Raw genomic sequence first — 21,600 nt, forward strand, 5'->3', positions numbered from 1 at the left:
TGAGAGCAGAAGAATGAGTTTCAAACTGCTGACATTTGAGCTGTATTTAACACTCTTAAAATGACTGAGCGATACTGAACGAAAGGAGGAATTTGGTCAGACACAAGGGAAAAACTAAAGTTACATGAATGAGGTCATAGTGCATTATAGTGGGCTATTTAAGTATAACGTCCCCTAAGAAAAGAGATCTATAAGATCTATCTTAAAAAAGTCAAAATTAAAATATGTAACTTAACAGTTTTCACAATTTCAAAAAAAATCTTTAAACTCTGAATTCACTTTTCATTACTCTGACAAAAGTAATGAAAGGTAATTTGATTTAATTACAGTGATATGGCTAAAAATAAAGATTATGAGATACATTTTCTTTTATAATTTTGTTTGTTTCAGCTTTCCATTTATTTTCCAATTCCACTGTATACTGTCCACCAAAAATCAAGGGCACAGTGCAGTAATGGCCTTTTGAGCAGAGAATAAAGTCACACCCCTTTGTGTGTGTTGATACACCTGCTGTTAAACTTTTTAACTGCTTTCAAGTAAAAGAAACTGTCAAGAATTTCTTCCACTGATGAAAGAACGTTTTTGGCTATAAAGGCTGCAGATGAAAACCAGACTGGGTGCCTTTGGGGACTTGCAGAAAAAAATCCCAGTGAGCTAGTGGACTGTCAAAACATCTATGCAGATAGAAGCTGCCCCTCTATCTGTATTTTTACAGACTCTTTAATGTGGCCTGGCCCCAGTTAGATAAGACCTAGGCTGAATTTCTTTCCCAGTCTGACAGATGTGCCAATGGTGGTCTGGCTTTTCTGAATCAGAGAAGGCTGAAGGGCTCCATCTTGTCCATGAGTTAAATAGCTTTGTCTGTTTTCATGAATGTTCAGCCACAATAGTAACGACCACATTTGCTAACATGCATGCATGTTTTCAGCAAATGTTACATACCATGCCAATGCCAGTGTGCCAGTGGTTGAAACTGGGTCAATAGTTGTCTCATGCAAACAGTGTATCATTATTCAGTTGTACTGATGGTCTAGTGCTCAGATCTACTGGCACTGAGGGCATTTACAAAACCTTCAATAAGCAAGTGCTGCCACACAACATCCCATTTTTAGGTTTCTTTGTGACGACTCTTGTTGTTAAAGTGTGAACTACAGTCAAATTAGTGTAAAAAAATCATCTCAATAGATTCCAAAAAAGTATGAAGAATTTTGTCTTATGTGTAAATGACTGTTTGCATTGATAGTTGTTTTTTTATTTACAGTTACAGAGACCAAGACTTTCAAGCAAACATTTCTCTTTGGATAAAAAGCATCAAGAGCAAACTTGAATACTTTTAAAATGTTTATCTTATTCTGATGAAAACAACGTACAAATTGTGCAGCTTCAAAATCACTTACCACCTGTACTGATTTAACCAGGTCACGACTGAGCTGTGTCTGAGCCAGGTCTGGAGCTTTGTTGCTAAAAATTGCCCAGATGAGGGTTTATATCTCACGACACGTCACAGTCTTTTTTCTTTTTTTTTTTCCAGTATTTTGTGGGAAATCATCCATAAAACTGAACAATGAAGCTCAACAAACAGCTCACTGAGATGGAGAAATAGTCGCAAACATGTTTCCCCCCTATTCCCAAAAATTGCCACTACATCTACAACAATTGTTTGTCTGTTTGTTTTTTGTAATGTTAAACATTTATAAGCAAGATTAAACAGGGTGGAAACATTATTACAGTATATTCACAGCCAATAGAAAATGGTGTCACAAATCTTACACTGCCCACTGTAAAGTCAAAATGGTGCTATGTTCCAGTTTATGAGGTCACATTGACAGCAAAGAAATTACAAAAATGTTTCGCATATTCATAGTTTGGATCCAAAAAGATGATATCTTGAAACCAAACAGGAAGAAACACTAGTCTTGTAACCTTTCTTCAAAGTTTGATGAATTGAGTTACTTTAATGGCAACAATTCTTCCAGAACCTTGTCAACAAGGTACTGAGTTAGCGACCTAATCTATTCGATGATATAGTTCCCGAAGCTCAATTTCACATTATGTTCTCATAATATAAAAGTAAAGGATTAGAATAAAACCCCTAAATGGACAAAAACAATTCTGATGAAAACCTGGATTAACAAATACAGAAATATTTCTGTTGCAAAAATATCACTAAAACAGATAAATGAGTCATCTTGAAGTGAAAGACATTATTTAAGATTGACCATGTTTCCATTTATAGAACTGGCAGATTGACAACATATAAAAAGCTGAGTAGGTGGAGGAGGGTAAGTGTGAACATTTCAAGCATATGGCTATTTCCAGGGAGCAGTGTGTGTGATAGTATTTTAAACAAAGCATGAAACGATTGTCTCCTTCCAGCCAGCATTACAACAAAGTCGTACTTTACATTAAAAATATTTTTTTCTGTAACAGCTAACAGAACTGAATTGAGTTTGTGAGCATCATAATAGATCATCCAGAGTATCTGAACATTTGTTGTGCCTTCCCCAGTGTGTGTGTCCTTGTGCTTGAATGAATTGTGCAATTCAATTACATGTTACTTAAACGTAAAATTTAGGTAAAAAAAAAGGTAAAAATTAAAGAGTGAATGAGAAATTGTGTACGCAGGTATTTGTGCGTCGCAGTGGTTTCTGTGCTATAGTCAGTGGATGACGAAGGAAACAACAGGTTTATGTAACAACTCCCTCCCATTGAGGAAGGAAAACGGATGTGAGGAATAAGACCATGGGATTATTGAGGAAAGCTTCTCACAGACCAAGAGAGAGTGGTGATGGGGCACCGTAAGAATTTAAAGAAATGGAACCAAGCAAAACAAAGAGACTGAAAAGAAAAACATGAACTTCAAAAGGGCACTAAGATATGAACGGGACTAATAAGCTTGTTTTGTGCTGCAACATTGTTATGTGTCAGCATTACTTTTCACATTGTAGTTAACAGGAAACCATCAAATGCCCATAAAGCTATTAAACAGACATTTCTCATTTCTCAAAGAAATGTGAATTAACACCACTGGTACTCTGTTTTTGTGTGCCATTAAATACATCTGACATATACTATTGTTGATAGTAACGCCTGCTCCTCCTGATATGGTCCTGATATCCCGGGGCTGCAATGAATTAAAGCCAACTGAGACTCATCTTTTTTGGAGAAATAGACCTTTCTCACGGCACTTTTTTCTTTCCTTCTTCATTTTCACAGCAGTGAAAGCACAGGTGTAAATAACTATAATGATGCTAATGGCACTATTAGTCAAATTAGCTACACCTTTATTTTGCCAAGAAAATCCGCCCCCTGTGAGATTGTACTTTACCTGTTCGATGACGGCCACGAGTAGCAGAGATGTTGAGGAAAAATGGTGAATTTTGAAATGCTCTCCTGAAAATTCTGACATTTAGCCATGCTATAGATGGCATTCGAACTGTCCTTTCAAGATTGACTGACAGAAGTGAGAGATAAGACATTTGTAACCACGCTGGCAGCATTTCTCCATTGACAGCAGCTTCATTTCGACTGCTCGCTGTATTGGTTTATTACAAAGTAGCTTTGCTTGAAAGCTAATCAGAATCAGAAATGACTTCATTGGCTAAAGTATATATGAAGTCCATACATTTCTCGCTGTATATATTTTCATTCATGTGAATGAGCTTTTCTTTGTGCTTAATGTTCAGGATAAACGAAGAGGGTGGAAATGGTAAATGCTGCTGAAATGATGATGACAGCTGCTAAACTTTATCCCGTTAGTACTTTCAACATGAGATTGTTTTATTTATTTTTTCAAAATACTTTTTCAAACTGACTTGACCTCAGTGGCATCCCTGCTCTTATCCATGTATCCAACATGCAGGCTGACTTGCCTGGGCCCAGTTCACCAGCCCTGGGGAATAGTTACATCAGATCCTGTGTATTGATGAAAATGAAAGAGCTCAGCCGCTCATGCACAAAATGATGAGTCACTGTCACAGTCTATACATGTATACGCAGGCCCTTTCAGGTACTCTCACAGTCAGGTTATGTTACGGTAAAGTTGCCATTCACGGCTCTTATGTCTGTAACAACTGCAAATTAAGAGTTCTTGCTATGTGCGTCTGTTAGACGTCAAGACAGCTTATGTAACTGTGCGGGGTGTGTGTGTCTCCTGTGTTAGAGGATGTATGAATGAGCAGGTGGGGTAATGGGGGCAAATAAAAAAAAATGTAAATAAAATAAATATATATATATAAACTGAGCTCCGGGAGCTAAATCAACAGTAAACCTTGTATTGATGAGTCCAGGATGAACTGCACACACATTTATCTGTCCTCGAGCTAAATCAATCTCATCTAGGTCATTTATTGCCAGATGACTGCCATGATGATAATGATGATGATGGTGTGTGTGTGTGTGTGTTGGGACTATGTGGTTGTTGCTGTTCTAACCGTTCTAAAATATGATTTCTATGGCCTTAAATCAGAATGAAAATCAATACAACTGCTGTATCAGTTCATATGTATTGAGCATATATTATAGCATTGATGTCGAGCTTTGCACTTACTGTGACATCATGACCTGCGTCAGCGTCACATATTCACCTCTCTACATTCACAATCCTAGGAGAGAGAGGTTTCTACACTCCTTCTATGCAGGCATCACAGTCGCTCATCAAATATCTCAGAGCCGTTATAATTGTTGGGTCTCATTCCAAAAATACCTTAAATGCATCTTGGAAAACTTTGTGACATGAAATTCATCCAACAATCACAGATGACGATCCTCCAAAATCCTTTTGAAATCAAAAGTCTTAGGATGAGTCAGAACTCAGCAACTGTGCTTGCTTTCATTGCCAGCACTCAGACTGTAAATGACGAGTCTGTGCTTTTTCTTTTACCAAATGCTGATATTTCTTTTTGGAAAAGAGCACGTCAATTTTAAAATCTTGTGTTTAGTGTCGAATGTATGTTATATTGCTGATGTAGAAAATGACTTTCATTCATACTGTATTCAGATAAAAAATGATCTGAAAATTGAATATGAAATATGTTAAAAAAAAATGTAAATGTAAATGTAAATAATCAACAGAGAAGCAGACTGAGAACATTCCAGCCATATCTGAAATGTGCTCTCCCACAGCTGGAGGTCTATAGTGGTAATGCAGCTGTGTTCAGAGGCCTGCAAATCATCATTATCACAATACTTTGGTGCCTTTATCTGAGTGTATTGGGCCTTTATGGACAATGTTAGAACGATGTTCCTGACTCAGTGATCAAGAGTCAGGACTTCTTTCTTTCTTGCTTCTTTCTTTATTGGAATAGCTAGAGGATTTTTATGCACAAGCAAGAAATCCAACAAATTCTACTTAAAAGACACATTCTTATTTTTCTTGTCTATCATGATAGAGGCTTACTGTATAACAAAACATGTAGTGAAGTGACTACTTGATTAGATTTACCAACGAACCTCACCTGCCATTACAATACATGACGTTGATGGAATAGAATACAATAGAACAGACTAATGGAATAGTCTGACCCTAACCCTAGACTGACAAAAGTTATTTCACCCAGGAAACAAACAACGGATCTGCTCCTGGTTTGTGCCAATCTGTCCACGCCAACCTCCTCCTAGTGCAGATTTTGTATTACCTCATTTGCTCCTCTTATGGCCGTGAATTCACAGGCATTCACAACCACTCCTGTGACCATCACCCAAAGCATGGCAATACTCCTATTTCAAATGACACATCCCGTTTAAACATTTGTTAGGAATAATCATCCTTCAGCTTCACCCCAGCCAGTACCTGAAGTCAACTTCAGTCACATTTCATAAAGTGCACTTTCAGGTTGACTGTGACACAGCTAAGAGGAAAATAAATGAACAGTTCCCACTCAAAATAGCTCCACCTGAAATGTCAAGGTAGAACCTGCATAGCTGTTTGTGTGTAGCTTTCTCCCTCTCTCTCTCTCAGTGTCTCTCCCCCCCCCCCCTCCCTCTCTCTGTCTCTCCCCCTCTCTCCCTCCCTCTCTCTTCCTCTCTCTGTCTCTCAGTGTCCCCCCCCCCCCCTCTCTCTCAGTGTCTCTCCCCCTCTCTCTCTCCCTCTCTCTGTCTCTCAGTGTCTCTCCCCCTCTCTCTCCCTCTCTGTCTCTCAGTGTCTCTCCCTCTCTCTGTCTCTCAGTGTCTCTCCCCCTCTCTCTCTCCCTCTCTCTGTCTCTCAGTGTCTCTCCCCCTCTCTCTCTCCCTCTCTCGGCCGCTCTGGAGGCGCTCAGAAGAAAAGGAGGAAGCTGAGTGTGATGAGCGCAGCTGCAGCTCGTCTGCTTCAACGGAAGGACTCGACAGCCGAACTAAACTGCACTAAACTAACGAGCAGCTGATCAACAACCATTTTTCCCCCTCGGAACAACGCGCTAGAAAACGACTTTTACTGCCTCTCAAACCCCCAATTTTTTATTTATTTGCATTTTTTTTAAAAACCGGTGGACAACTTTCGTTGGTCATTCAAAGTAAAACAAAAAAAAAAATAAGAAAAGAAAATAAAAACAAATAAATAAAATAAAAGGCAGAGCCGGAGAATGGCAGACTCGTCGGCGACAAACAGCGACGGGGAGGACGGACCCCGCCAGCCGATGCGGGGCTTCGCGCGCCAGGGAGCCCTCCGCCAGAAGAACGTGCACGAAGTGAAGGACCACAAATTCATCGCGCGCTTCTTCAAGCAGCCGACTTTCTGCAGCCACTGCACCGACTTCATCTGGTGAGCAGCACAGGGCGCCGATCCCCTGTTGTTATTGTGCCCTAGAATGGAAATAAGATGATATAAAAACAGGCTGAAAACGAAAGACTTCGCAGGTGTTAGTGGGTGGGCCAAGAGAAGGAAGGGGGCAATGAAGGAGGAAGAAGAGGAGGGTCGGACACGGTTCCATTTCAAAGTGGAGTTTCATTTAGAATTTATGAATGAGAGAAACAAAGTGAACCAGAGATGAAATGGACAAAATGGCTACAGACTTCTGTGTTTAAATAGTATTACATCAGTAAGTTACAGCAGTGATGTTTAAAAAAAAAGGTGCTTGCACAGTTTTCTCAAAATAAACATGGATTTCAGACTTATTCTAGGACCTGTTGATGTTATATGTGTAAGATAGGGCAGAAGGGAAGACAGATATGTGGGCAGCATCAGTGGATGGAAAAAAAAAAGAAGGAATAGCTACAGACCATTGTTTGATGGTATTAAGGAGGCAGAGGAACTGAGACGGGAAGAGAAAAAAGGAAACATTCTCTAAAAGCAGTGCAAAGTAGTGAACTGCAGCCAGAAGGAAAGTGATTTCACATGGAAAGTGTTTCCCATACGCAAACCCAAACGCAACGCTGCTGCTCACACAACTTCAGCAATCCTCCTCCCTTTTCTCTTCACCTGTGCAGCCCTCTGGGGTTACTAGACAGTGATACGGCCATGTTCCTGGGTTATTAAATGAGCTCCCGTCTCTAGGTTGGCCTAATTTTAAACTTATTATTATCTGTGCTTTGCACTATTCCCAATACGGCCTGTGATGGGCTTTTTAATTTGTGAATGGCTAAATGATTTGACCTAGAAGATTGTGTGTTGGAATGGGATGCTCTCAGTGGTTGCTTGTAAATACCCCAACACCGGAATATAGTGATCTATCACTCAATCGCCCAATCTACCTATCTAGGTCTGAAAATGAGCAGGTCTGAGCGTCTGTCTGTCATTGAGTGTGTTTTTGTGGTACAAAGCAGCATGTACCTTTGACTAGGTGTGGTTGACCTGATTGTCGCCTGGGGCTGTCCACTCAACAAAGCAGTTAGTGGTAGTGCCCAGCACAAAAGTATCTAACGGTGATTGACATTTATCACAGTGCAAAGCTTTGTGTTTTTGTGTATGTTGTGTACATGCCTGTGCTTGAGCACCATTGAACCTGTTCTGTGTATGCTCTCTCTACAGGGGTTTTGGCAAGCAGGGATTCCAGTGTCAGGGTAGGTGAATCACACACACACGCACACATACATACATGCAGTGGCGTATGATTTGATGTTAACTCTGTTGCCCCTTCATTTTTTGTTGCTGTGGAGTTTTTTCTCTTTTCAGTTCAATCATTTCAAACTGCAGAATACAAGATCAATTTAATGCTTCATCTCCCTAATCCCTAATCTTTTTTTTTTCACACTGCTTCTCATGTCTTCTTCACATTTCCTTCCTTTCCACGACCTCATTTTCTTTTCCTGTTTCTTTCTTGGCTGTTTTATCTGGATCCCTTTTAATCTTATTTACTTTCTTCAGAGTGTTCGAGTGAACGCTGATGTTCTGAGCCCTTGATTTTGATTCAGAAGTCAACGATTCATAAGTTATAGCACAAAGACACCTCACCCACACAATGCTTCATAGCCAGTGACTGCAGATTTAAAAATATAAATAAATAATGTTTGTGATACGACACAATATTGCAATACATGACATACATGACATACATGTTTGTAATTCAATGCTAAATATTCTCTATCCTTGTTAAAGGTTTCAGGAATTTGATTAACTTTATTCATGAAGAGGAAGCTTGAGTTATATATTGCGTGGTGATGATCAAAACAGGGACTAAGGAAAAATCCCATTTTTCGTGTAGAAAGCGTGACTTGTCACAGAAACAACACAGGAGTTAAAAACAATATCATCACCGACGATTCAAATGTCCTAGTGAGACGGCAGGCTGGCAGCAGCTAAATGTAATTCAACCATCATTATTTTCATCACTTCCCACAGTGACATATCCAAATGTTTGCTCCTATATATGTCGCAACTTTACACTATAACCATTCCATCAACAGAGATGCAATGCTCACTTCTTGCAATGACGGAGTGGAGCAAGACACAACTATCTCAGCAATGTGACTCTCAGTCTGCTTATCAGAGGAAAACTGATTTCACTGAAGCACTGTAGTATTTAGTGTGCTTTGACACCATGCTTACTAATCACTCAAGGACATGTGAAAAAAAATATGCAAAACTGTCCCAAGGCAGTCCCAAGGCCACACTTTAACTCTTGTCTATTATTTAATTATGTAAATTGCTTTCCTCCTGTGTTTTCGTGTTATGTAACCTTGGAAGTAGTCATGTTAAATAAATGCAAAGTTACGCAGGGACTCAATTTGCTTCTTTGCTTTCTTCGCTCTCTTCTTCCTCTCTTTATTTAATGTATTTCATCCATCATCTACATTACAGTCAAGACAGATCGAGCATCCAGCCTTCTACAGAAAAAGACATAAACCACCAGAGAATCATATCTTGCTGACAAAAATGTGGAGGTGCTTGGGTTTTTGTGCTTTTTTGCAATTTGCTTGAAGTCTATGGTTTTTTTTTTTCTACTTGTATTAACAGCCAACGAGATGTGTCCAAGGATTTTCATGTCTCCTAGCAACAGTGAAACATTCAAATGCAACTGTCTATATGCTGAAGGATGGAAGGATAGATGTTCAATACAGCAGTGGGTTAGCTGGTAATTAGCCTATGTGGATGTGTAATAGGTCAATAGTGCCCTTTAGGGGATGCATCTACTGCAGCATAGGCTCCCTAGGGACCCATAGGTTCCACCGTGGGGCCCCCACAGTGGAACCTATGCATTGTGATACCAGGGCTAGGAGAGAGTGCTGGGGCGAGACCAAAAAAATACATTCTTAATTTAGATTTATAATCTATTGCCAAAATCACTAATATGTATGTTTGAGCTTGTGTATGAATGAATAAGGGACAGTTTACACTTACCTTCCTTCAGGTGTGCGTCTTTGTGTGTATGTCCTGAGATAACATTTGACTGATTTGTCCGTCTGCAGCAGGGTATCACTTCGCTGGAGCTCAGGGAGAAAGGGAATTCCTATACACTAATACTTTGAGGGAAGTGAGTAATGAGTGTTTGGGTGTGCTTCGCCTCTTGGCTTAACATGGTTAGGTTTGTTTGACAGTCACAACTCAATAGTGTTTGTGTCTATGCAGCATGATTTAGTGCTGCTTTACTTTCTGCTGTGTGATTTCACATCTTAACGACAGTCCAGTTTTTCTGTTTAAACTGAAATAAATGCAAATGTATACACGTTATTATTTTCTGCATGTTTGCGAGGCATAGTGTTTATGGCCGGCATGTTTGCATGTCTCTCCGTGAAGGTCGAACCATCAATGGCATCTGGCAGGTTGTGTACCCTGCAACGCCTCTGTCTCACGTAAGTTTATTGGCAGTTTGAGAGCCAAGTGAATGAATCACTCCATTAGTATCTTACATGGTGTCTATGGATCGATTGTGTGTCCATTACCTGAAATCTCCTTGTCGTGTTTAATGAATATGATTGCAGTAAAGTTTTTTTTTTTTTTTATTATTATTATTTCTTACTACTCCTTCTCTAGCGATCCTGGTATCATGGTGTTTTGCAGGGCTGACCTTTTGACCCCAAACCTTTTGTCGACCTGGAGGAGGAGTTTGCCTTTCTGCAGCTCACTTTAATTGTGCGAGAGCTGTTCTGACACATACGTTAGCCGAAGTCCCCACATGATGCTTGAGGTCAAAATGTCTATAAACGACCTGCAGAGCTGACAGTTCTAAGTATTTGAGAATTTTTTTTATTCCAATTTTCACTGGCCTTTTTTGTAACCAAAAAAAGCTAAATTAGATTTGGTTGTTAGGTTAAATCTGTTTGTTGGATCTGTATTGTTCATTGCTTTTTGGAAACCAAGTGAAGAGGAAAGAAATATCCGTGCTGTTGGTCTCCACGCTACATGACTTTGCTGTAAACTTCGAAAGCAAAAGCATTGCATCTTGGTACAGGTCAAGCTCCCTGAAGTTGTATGTTATGAATGTTTTTTAAACCTACTGACAGTAAGCTGATATGATATAAACCCTAACCTTAAGATCAGTAAAATATCCTGTTTGAGTCATGCTATAACTCTCCCCACAAACCAGTTAATATCTGTGGTTGAGAGAATATGCTGTTTGGTTTGTGATTTTTCGTGGCTGAAAAAAGGCATCAAAATGACCATAGGAAATGGCTAAGCTCCATCATCCACCTGTGCCATCAGTGTGTGACCCTGAAAATAGAACGCTAAATGCAGCATGTAGGAAGTGAATTAAGGATACTAAAATTGGGGAAATGCCCATCTGAACCAACCCTTAATTCTCCGCACTGTTTTGTCACTGATGATATACATACTTGAGTGAAAAAAAAGGAAGATGAACTGAGCAGTTTGGGAGGTAGTTTGTTCAGCCTGTTAGTGCCGATACATGCCTTGGGGCTGGTTTTGCATATTGTGTAATTCCCTACACTGTAGTATTGCGGGTTAGAGAAGCTCAATGTAGCTTTTGCTGTAAACTATAAACTGTAATGGTAATGGATTCTGCTGTTTAGTTTTACATACACTTGAAAGAGGGTTGGCCTCAAAGGGCGGCGGAAACTTGAATAATGAAATGTGGTATTTCTGTGAAGTGTGCGTGAATTTTGAGCACATTTCATGCTTTCTGTTTGGAGTTTGAGTTTTGGTGTGCAAGCCATGCTCCAATTAATGACCCGGTGAGCACTTATTTCCTTAATTGCTGCTTATGCAGAACTGTGTGTGCCCTACTCCTTCCGTTTGATTGGTTTTGTTTTGTGCGTGTGTGTGTGTGTGTATGCGCATGTGTGCGCACGTGTCCCCAAATAAGTGTGTTAATAATGAGTTGTGGCAAATAATTTCTTTAGAGAGCTTAAAAGTGATTGAGGTGGGTGACGGTGCGGGTGGGGTTGTAGGAAGTGTTTGGAAACGTTGCAAAATAGTGGAATAAGGAATCGGTTGGAAAATAGATGGAAAAAGGAACGGTAAGATGAGAAATGAGAAGGGTGGCGGTAGCTCAGAAGATAGAAAAGTGGGGGTGGAATTCATAGAGGAGAGAGAGAGACAGAGAGGGACAAAAGGGGAGAAAGTGAGTGGGAAGGACGTAGGAAGCAAAGGAGGATTACATGCGGTTTCCTTGAGAGTTTCAATGACAATAGCTCGTTGCAAGTACAAGGAAGGAAAAACAGGGACAAAAGACATGTTCTATGTCTTTGGGGACAATAACAATATGTGCTGTGTTTTACAGTCTCGTCAAGTATATGAAACACAGAGAGGACATACTGCGCAGTATTACGAAACTGGAAAGAGATTGGTTGCTGGGCTCATAAAAAGAAGAACTAATACATATAGAGGAAGGACAGATCAGGGCAGAAATAAAGGGGATGCATGCCACAATAAGTTTTGCATTATAATTTCAATTCACCGTTCTGTTCAGCATCCTGAATATAAAATATCCTTTTATAATGCACAGTAGGTCTAATGCATGTTGTGACATGATGTGCTGCTGCTGCTGTATAAATTGTGATGCCTTTTTTTTTTTTTTTTATGTGCGATATTTTTTAACAGAATTCAATCCTCTTGTGGATCGAGAGGATTACAAAAAAAAAATAATAATAAACCGAGCAGTCTGTTCAGCTACATTCTGTATATTCTGAAAACCAGAATAAATTAAACAAGGCAGATGGTTGAAAATGAGTGAGAAAGGTATGCAGGAATGACACTCCAGCAGAGAAGTGGTGGGTGAGATTTTTCTGCCAGGCAGAGGAGATAATGGACAAGGAAGAAGAGGTAGAAAAGAGGCGAGAGATAGAGGGAGAGATTAAATGGTGTAGGCACAGAGTGTTGATTACGCCTAAAAGAAGCCATAAAGGTGTTGTTTGCTACATCTATTAGGACTCTTCCAAAGGAAATATGCACGTGTTTTTAAAAGGCACTATTCAATCTTCCTTTTTTGACTGATGGTTTCTTTTTTTGTTCAGGTTTAATTGGGTGCCTTTTGCTTTCACCAGTCACCATCGAGCTGCAGTTGGGCACGGTGCCCACAGCTACTTTGGATTCATATAATATGTTTTTCTTTTGCCTTTTCAGGAGCTTACTCAGGTTCAAATGAGTTAGTGAACATTTGCAAACACTGGTGTCTGTTGGCATTGCCGAACGCAGCCCAGGTGCTTCTGCAACTCCAACCTGTGTGGGTGGGAGGTCCCTGGTTCCAAAACCTCCTTCCCACACACACATGGACACACACAAACACACAGATGCACGTGCGCGCGCACACACACACACACACGCTATGTGCAAATGAATGCACACACCGATTTGATGTCGAGGTGTATCATTGAGATCCTGAAGCAAATAAAAACGGTTAAAAACCTATCTGACTCTGTCATCCGGTCTTTTGTTGTTCCACCTCCTCTGAGTCTTTTGTTCGGCTGATTTCTTTGACCTACAACTCTCTTCTCTGTATCCTACACTAGTTTAGTTTTTTTGTTTTTTCTCTCTTCTCTTGTCTTCCATCTTTCTGTTCTCTTTCCCCCTTTCTCAAGCTTTTCTATCCCCCCTTCTTCCCCCCTCTAGCCTCCCATCCCTGCTCTGCCTCTCCCTATACTTCTACGTCTGTTTCTCACCCTCCTTGTGTCATACCCCTCATTTCTCCAGCTTATAACTTTCCCTCCATCTCTTTCTCCATCTCCCCCTTTCTCTCTGCGGTGGCCGTGTGTTAGAAACTGGGGGCTTTGATGCTTTTATAAATAGCCTAAGTGTTCCACTGAGAGCACCACCAAATGGGATGGATAGATGGATGGGGGAGTGGAGAGGGGGATGTAAGCGGAGTGGGGGGGGGCTGCGTGTGTAGGCGTAAAGGGAGAATATTGGAAAGCAACAGAAAAAGAGCAAGGATTAAAAGCGACAGTAAGATAGAGGTGTTTATTGAGATAACAGGCCGCATTGATTGGAGAATAAAGGGTGGGTGACTGCTGTAGCTTTGGAATATTTTTAAAATAATAATTTTGCTTACAAATGCATACTACAGCACCTTAGAACTACCATTTCAAAGATTCAAAGCCTATTGGAAAAAAATAACATTTTGGAAAATATTCTTTTTTCTCTACAGTGACAACTTTCATGGCAATCCCTCCAATATAAAGTAATATGGCTGGTCAGGTGACAAGCCAAGAATTAAATGTAGCCCCTGATCCTTCCGTTACTAAAACTTTGATGCATTGCGTAGATCCATTAAGACAATCCTCTGATTATTGTCAGAGCATTTTCTAGAGTTCATGTAATGTCACGCCAATGTGTTGTCTGTCATGCCAGCTGTTGTAGTGCATATATCAACACTGATAGCGTGCTTCAGTCGGTTTATTGATAGAGCCAAAAATATTGTAGCATTATAGTGGATGGATTTTTCCGTCAGTTCCCTGGTGCTTTTCAGACACAACAAACACCCCAAACAGCTTGTGCTCATGACACACAACAACATAATATGAATCATATGTTTAAGGTGGAAAGCCTCACTCTGTTGTGAGTGGAGAAACTGTTTCTGTGTAGGTTTTTATTCAAATTAGTCTTAGAGTTTGTTCAACTGCTCCACCCCATTTCAAGCTCCAGATCAGAGCATTAGCTTATTCTGTGCAGCATGAATGCAAACATGATGCACGTGCAGGAGCTCGGAGTTAGTATGACAGAATTAGGAAGTGCAGCCAAATAGGATTCAGATAGCTGTCTGCAAAAATGCAACAAATAAATACATGAAACAAAGAAACATAATTAATTACTCATGAATTAAATTATTCAGATATGCAAAGTAATGAATGTGAGGCTATGCAGCTTTCATCTGCATTGTTGTATGTGTTTCAACTTTCAGTAAACTATGTAAGCAGATGTTCTGTTCATAGTAATAGTTTTTCTGACAGTCATTCCACAGCAACACCCAGTGTGTTTCCTCCCCCAACAGCTTCCTCTTCTCAGCAAGGGCTGTCATGTGTCTGTCTGATCATATACAGAGCGGTAAACATTAATATAGGATTCCTCATAGCTGTGCCCGTGTGTGCGCGTGTGTGTGTGTGTGTGTGTGTGTGTGTGCATGTTTGAGAAAGTCTAATTTTACTTGTCACTGAGGGCCAGCTCCTTTTTTCACTGTTCCACTTACACACACCCAGCGCTGAGAGTGTGTTTGTTTGCTTGTGTGCGTGCGTGCTTGTATTCACTTTCAGCTTCAGATTGATAGACGATCTCCTTCAGGGCTTGGTTGTCCTTGTCGCTGACATTAGCAGCAATAGTACTCACGTTGCCACGGCAACACCTTGGAGACATATTGGGACAGATCAGACAGCCAATGTGGGTCAAGCTTGTTTGGCATCACAGCCTACACACGCACACACAAACAGAAAAACACTGGACAGCAGTAACTCGTTCTTCCTCCTCAGATCAACACATTATCACTTGGCCTGTTTCAGAAAAACTTGTAAACCAAATGTGTGAGAGTACTTCTTAATTTAGCTGAAGCTAATGCCATTCATTTTTCATGTATTTCATAAAAAAGAGAAATATTTGGGTCAATTTTTTTTTCATGTTGCCACACCAGTGGCCGCCTGTTACAGCAACACTTGTCTCTGTTCAATATACCTCCTATCCTTCTCAAGGACTTCTCTTCTCTTAAGGACTATCTTATTTTAACTTATGACCACAGTCATCAGATTTTATCACCGTCTGGACACGAATATGTGCATCAAACTGAACTCAAAAATGCTAATTTTGATGTCATGGTGATGTGACTGTCCCTTTTTGTGTCATTTTATCGGGTAGATATTCCGATGTCATTTGGATTCATCGCCAGTGAAGAATGAACGTCTGCTCTTGTCTAATGGCAATCTGTAGAGTAAAAGTTAAAACCATGGAGGATAGACACAATACCTCCCCTACATTACAAAGTCAGCCATTTGCAATGAGAGGCTGTCCTCACCAGAGACCGACAAGTGGCCTGTTGCATCACTGGCTGCATTCTCAAAGTGGCAAAGTCAGGAGTTGCCTCACTGTAACTTATCCCTGCAATGTTTGGGTGGATAGGATGTGCGCAGTTGTGAACAGTTGGTTGTATCTGCAGGACAGGACAGCTTTATATTGCAACGCCTTGTTTGATAAATTGACTTTAGTGATGCTAAGATTGTGATGTAACAAAATTTAAGCTTGCTAAACCAGAATCCGTTTGGCTGTTGACAACCTCAAAGTGAGTTGTCAATGCTCCAGGGCTTCTAAGGCTCATTCCTCTTCCTTTACGTTACTTTCTGTTGTTCTGATTATAATTTGCTGTCTGCTAAGATAGTCTTGGTTGGTTTAGTGTTTGGCCCAGTCATGCTGTTCATTCAAAGCAAAGAGCAAAGTATGTGTTAATGATGATTATCATTTGCAACCCTCTGCTGCCTGTCCCAATGTTTCTTCCCCAGCAGAGATGAAGAATTTCACTGGGAGTTAGCATGACTTTGTTTGTAAAAGGGAAAACACATACAAGTACATCAAATTAGTTATGGCTGCAGACCTACATGATATATTTTAAATGAACATTCTAACATTAGAAAAATGGTGTCATTTTTAATATTTTTTAACCCTGGCTGTGGGTTTTTTTTTATGTAATTAAGATACTTTTCATTCATTCATTCATTCATCTTCAACCACTTATCCGTTTCCGGGTCGTGGGGGATGCAATCCTAACTCACTCTGGGTGAGGCTGGGGGTCACCCTGGACAAGGTCACAGGGCCAACACACAAAGACACACAGTCATCAACTAACTTAAACATGATTTTCTTTGGATGGTGGGAGGAAACTGGAGTACCCGGAGGAAACCCACGCAGGCACAGGGAGAAAATGCAAACTGGACACAGAAAGGCCCCAAGCCAGGAACTGCACCCGCGACCTTATTGTGGGGCACACATCACTAACCACTGTTCTGCCGTGCTGCCCAAATTAAGATACTTGAAAGTGAAATAATTTTTTTGTGCGCAGTTAAAGCAGACTGCCCTAGGAATAATATCTAAGGAAATAAAATTGCTCAGAAACCGACTGTTTCACCCTCACCTTGTGTCATGGACTTTTTTGTGATACTTGTTTCAGTGTTATCATTTCTTGCTATTACCTTACTTAAGAGAAACAGTTTTGCAGTAGAGTCACTAGGTTTGTGTAAATCTAGTCTCAGTAAAGTCAGTAAAGGTGTGTTTTGAACTTCCACCCACTTCCCACTTTACACTCACCACAGTAATATCATACCCCCCTCTGCTTGTTCTTTCTTTAATTATTCACTTTCACAGCACTTGTCTCCTACATGATCACTGTCACAAGACCTTTGCACCGTTCAGTATTTGTTGTTTCTAATGAAGGCGATCTTCGAATTGAACCCGATCCATTGCACTCAGGGCAAATTGGTGTTGACTGCGAGATGAGCTAAATGTCTAAAATGTGAATCATGGTGTGTAGGTGGGATGGCCCACCTGGATTACTAACTGCTGGGGCAGAGATGCTGCTGTGCTGCTGCTGCTGTAGGTTTAAAAGTGTTTTTTGAAAAAAGATGCAATCGCATGAGTTTGGCTCCAAACTAAGTATGAAGCTATGATATAATTTCCAGATCAGCAGGTCAGCTTCTGGACTAAATATTGTGTAACAATGATGTTGAATTAAAAATCGTCTTTCCAGAAAGTAGATATCAAGTTACAGTGCGTGGATTTTTAGACAGTGGTGTGAAGATGTTGCCCTCCTCTTTTTCCAGTAAAAATCTAACTAAATAAATTGCTTGTCTCTGACAATTTGTTCTGTTGACATCCACCCCAACCTCAACACAGACTTTGTCACCTAATTCACTCTTTACTCCTCATACTTACTGTAACCATTAGAGGTCACCTGTCAATAAAACTATGCAGAGTAATAAGCTGTTTACACAAGTGACTGGCAGGTTTTCTTTTTACAGGCACACACAGCCTAATTGTTTTTCATTTGTGTCTAGATTTGCCACAAACGAGCTCCAGACTTCCTTTTACCTCACGGAAGTCTTATAGCCTATTCAAAGCCTTGAAACAAACGTGGTGCTTAAAATTAAACTCGTTTTGGCTTAATTAGGGGGATTGGTGTCAGTCTATGTGCACATCATCTTATAGAAATGGCAGAAATTAGGAGTTTTTGTTGTGGTGATGCTCCATTTCTGTGTTTCTTTTTTTGGCTGTTGGTTTGTTTTGTGTGTGTGTGTGTGTGTGTGTGTGTGTGTGTGTTTGTGTGTGCGTGCCTGCCTGTGTGTGTGCATGTGCGTGTGTGTTGTTTGATGGAGACCGGCTAACTATGTCACTGTTGCTCCTGAGATCTTTTAACCCATTCTTCGATAGATGGTAACCTAGCAACAAGGACAGGAGTTGATAGGAGTGCAGTGATCCCAGACCCCTTTTCCTGCCTGTTCCTCCGTCTTTTTGATTTTCTTCATTTGACTTCTCCTCTGGTCCTGTACCATCTGCACATCTCTTTCCCTTTCTGTGTAATCTGTCCCTCCCTCCTCTCTTCCTCTCTTTTCCACTTAAACTCAGTCTGTCTCTCCATCATGCTCACTCCCCATTAGTTTCCTTTTATAGTTTCCCGTTCATCTCTTTGTTCATTTCTGTGTAATGTGAAGTTTGTCATCTGATCTGGTGTATCAGAGTTTATCAATCCACGGTGAAATCGAATTAATTTTCTTCTTTCTGTATGAATATATTCCTCCATAGCTGCAATGGTGCATTTATATTTACAGTTCAGTTCACAAGAAAAATGATCAGGTTGGCTGATATTCAAGTGTGTGTTGCTGACTTGTCTGTCTGGGTTCTAGAGTTGTTATTAAAACATGTTTATGTTTTGTGTGTGTGTTTGTGTGTCTGTACTGTATAAAGATCTCAACAGTCAGCACTGGTCTATTGCCAAGCTTTGAGCGAGTTATTGTCGACCATATCCTGTCTTGCCGTCAAGCACACACAGCTCTTGTGGTCTTTGTTAATGTTTTCTTTCTCCGAGTAGGTTTCACTCTCTCTCTCACACACACAAACACACACGTACACACAGAGTAATTAGCATCGAACTGTATATCCTGTAGTCATATTACTGTAAGCGAGAACAGAAAACTGCATGAACTGTTCATCTAATAAGTCACTGCTACAAAGTAAAAAGTGCGAGTACTGTACAGGGTTTGAACACTACACAATTTATTCAGCCAAACTTTTCGAGGCCTTTCCTTTTACACGGCTGCCTCAGTATCTACCCAGGTCAGATAAAATCTAACTGCGCATTTAACTTGAAGAGTATCAGCCTAAATAAAACCAATTTAAATCACATTCTTTCTTATTCGCAGTCAGTCGAAGTTGTTCCTTGTCCTTTTACATTCTGCATGTGCACTCAGAGCCCAACACTTGGTCACAGCAGATTAGCACATTGACCTCAAAAAAACAGAACTTCACGACTAAGATCCAAGTCAGCCATTGTTAGCTGAGGTTACTCCCCCATACTCCTCTCATTCAAATGCATTTTAACAGAAGAACGCCACCTCTCACAGGAAACACAAAAAAAGTCTCTGTGATTTTGCAACCATTCTCTGCAAAATCTTTCATGAGAATAAAAGTCACATTACCAAATCAGCCTTGTGCTTTCATTTCAATGTCTATCTTTCATTATGTAACAGATACTAGATTCTTTACAACTTGTATTTAGTTCATTATTTGGTATTCAAACCTGTTAGTCTCATCAGCTCTCTTGTTAATATCTGCAGCTCTCCACTCTCACCCCTCTGTCCTCTCTCTCCCACTCTCTCTCACTCATCCTGTTCATACCAGTCTCTCTCTCTCTCTCTCTCTCTCTCTCTCTCTCTCTCTCTCTCTCTCTCTCTCTCTCTGAATTAATGAGTAAATCGGTAGATTAGATAAAACGGGATGTTCAGGATGATGGCTGTACTCTTCAGCAGATTACATACCTTCAACACTCACATGGATATAATGTAGGCAGTCAAGCTTCATATTTCTTTAACTTATACTTGCCTTCCTTCGGTTATTTTCTTTCTGTCTGGCCCAAAACAGCAGGTAATGTTTGCGGGGGAGTTGAGAGAGAGAGAGAGAGAGAGGCAGTGAAGGGTGGAGGGAATGAGGGAGGAGAAAAGATGATGTACAGTACAGGAGATTACAGGGTTATATTTGTGCCTGTGTGTGTGTGTGTGTGTCTGTGTGTGTTGGCTGGACATGTTCAGCAGTTGCCTGTTGAGGTCATCTTGTGGAGGTAGATGTACTTCTGCCATGAGAGGAAACTAAGAGTCCTCCAAATACACACATACACACACACGACACACACATACGTGTGTGTGTGTATCTATATATATATTTATACACACACACACACACACACGTGCACATACACAGGCACAGCAACAGAAAAGAGAAGATGGTATTATTGTTTGTGAATATTCAAATAAATCACAGTATCATTGGTATATTCTTTTGTTTGTGAGACAAAATAGTGCAATTTGAACACACCACTTTGAGCCTCTTGACATCCAGGGCTTTCAATCATAATTTCATTCATTTGTTCCGCCACCATCACCGAGAGGATGAATCCAATTGGTTTTGTCGATCCCTTCACTTTTCATTTGGCACAATGATGAGCCCAGTTTATCACCAAATGCTGCTTTATTGCCAAACTGGTGACTGTCTCAGTTTGTTTCTGCTAACTATTAAACTATTGGCAAATCCATTAAGGGTTAAATAATTAATTAAAAATAACATTTAGTTCTAAGTTCCTCTGTATGACAAGATAAGTTTTTCTTTTTTCTTTTTTTTTTTTAAGCGTAATAACTGTCGCGGTCATCATTAATTCATTCTAGGTACTCCGGTTTCCTCCCACCGTCCACAGACATCATGTTTGGGTTAACTGGTGACTCTAAATTGTCTGTCGGTCTGAGTGTGAGTGGTTGTTGGTCTCTGTGTGTTGAACCTATGATGGACTGATGACCTTGTCCAGGGAGACTCCGCCCTTGGCCCAATGTGAGCTGGGATTGGCTCCACTACCCCCCACGACCTGGAAACGAATAAGCGGTAGAGGGAATGAATGAATTATTTGACAGGTACTAGCGTTCAGATTTATTTTCTTTTTTCTGTTTCTGTGCGGCTGTATATGTTTAGTGTTTTGACACTGACATGTAGGGATTGTATTAAGAAAAGAAAAAAAACTAGCATGATGTTTAAACTGTTTTGTTGAGGTTGAAAGTTATATTTGGAGAAAAAATTTGACTTAAAAACTCTCTTAATGTGTCCAAGAGCAAGGCCAAACATTCCAACAGGTGCTGAGCAGCTCTGCACAGTATTCAGTTCTGAAGTCTGTTGGCAGCTGAGTGGGTTTTGTGAACAAAAACTGTCTGCAACAAAATTAGAGAGAGGGAGACAGCAAGAGAGTATGATGGAGACAGAAAGTGATCAAGAGGAACTGGAAATAGAATTACAGACAGAAAATCCAGATGAACGAATTAGACAGGCATTGGAATGAAAGGGAGAGGACAAAGAGAAAGACAGAAACGATCTGACACACAGAAATGAAGAGAGCGAGAGAGAGACGGACTGAATGAGAGACGGTGAGACGGATGTAGTGAATGAGAAAGAGGGATGTGGAGTGAATGAGAGAGGATAAGGGTGGAGGTGTTAGCTGGACCACATAAAATCATCTTGTGCCAGAATTTTTTCACGGCGCTGGCACAGAGCTGAAACTGAAATCAAAA

The 21,600-nt window shown here is 40.4% G+C and overlaps 1 protein-coding gene across 3 annotated transcripts in view; it reads left to right on the forward strand.

Annotated features, from left to right (window-relative positions):
- The first annotated feature begins 6,249 nt into the window (after positions 1-6,249).
- prkcbb (protein kinase C, beta b) overlaps positions 6,250-21,600 on the forward strand; it is a 78,830-nt gene continuing 63,479 nt past the window's right edge. For all 3 annotated transcript variants that reach the window (XM_029509184.1, XM_029509183.1, XM_029509182.1), the window contains exons 1-2: positions 6,250-6,739; positions 7,946-7,977. In XM_029509184.1, the coding sequence (XP_029365044.1) occupies positions 6,561-6,739; positions 7,946-7,977 (211 nt within the window). In that variant the 5' untranslated portion in view covers positions 6,250-6,560. The remainder of the gene's footprint in view (positions 6,740-7,945; positions 7,978-21,600) is intronic.

This window comes from Echeneis naucrates, chromosome 8, assembly GCF_900963305.1.
Source record: "Echeneis naucrates chromosome 8, fEcheNa1.1, whole genome shotgun sequence".
Classification (NCBI taxonomy): domain Eukaryota; kingdom Metazoa; phylum Chordata; class Actinopteri; order Carangiformes; family Echeneidae; genus Echeneis; species Echeneis naucrates.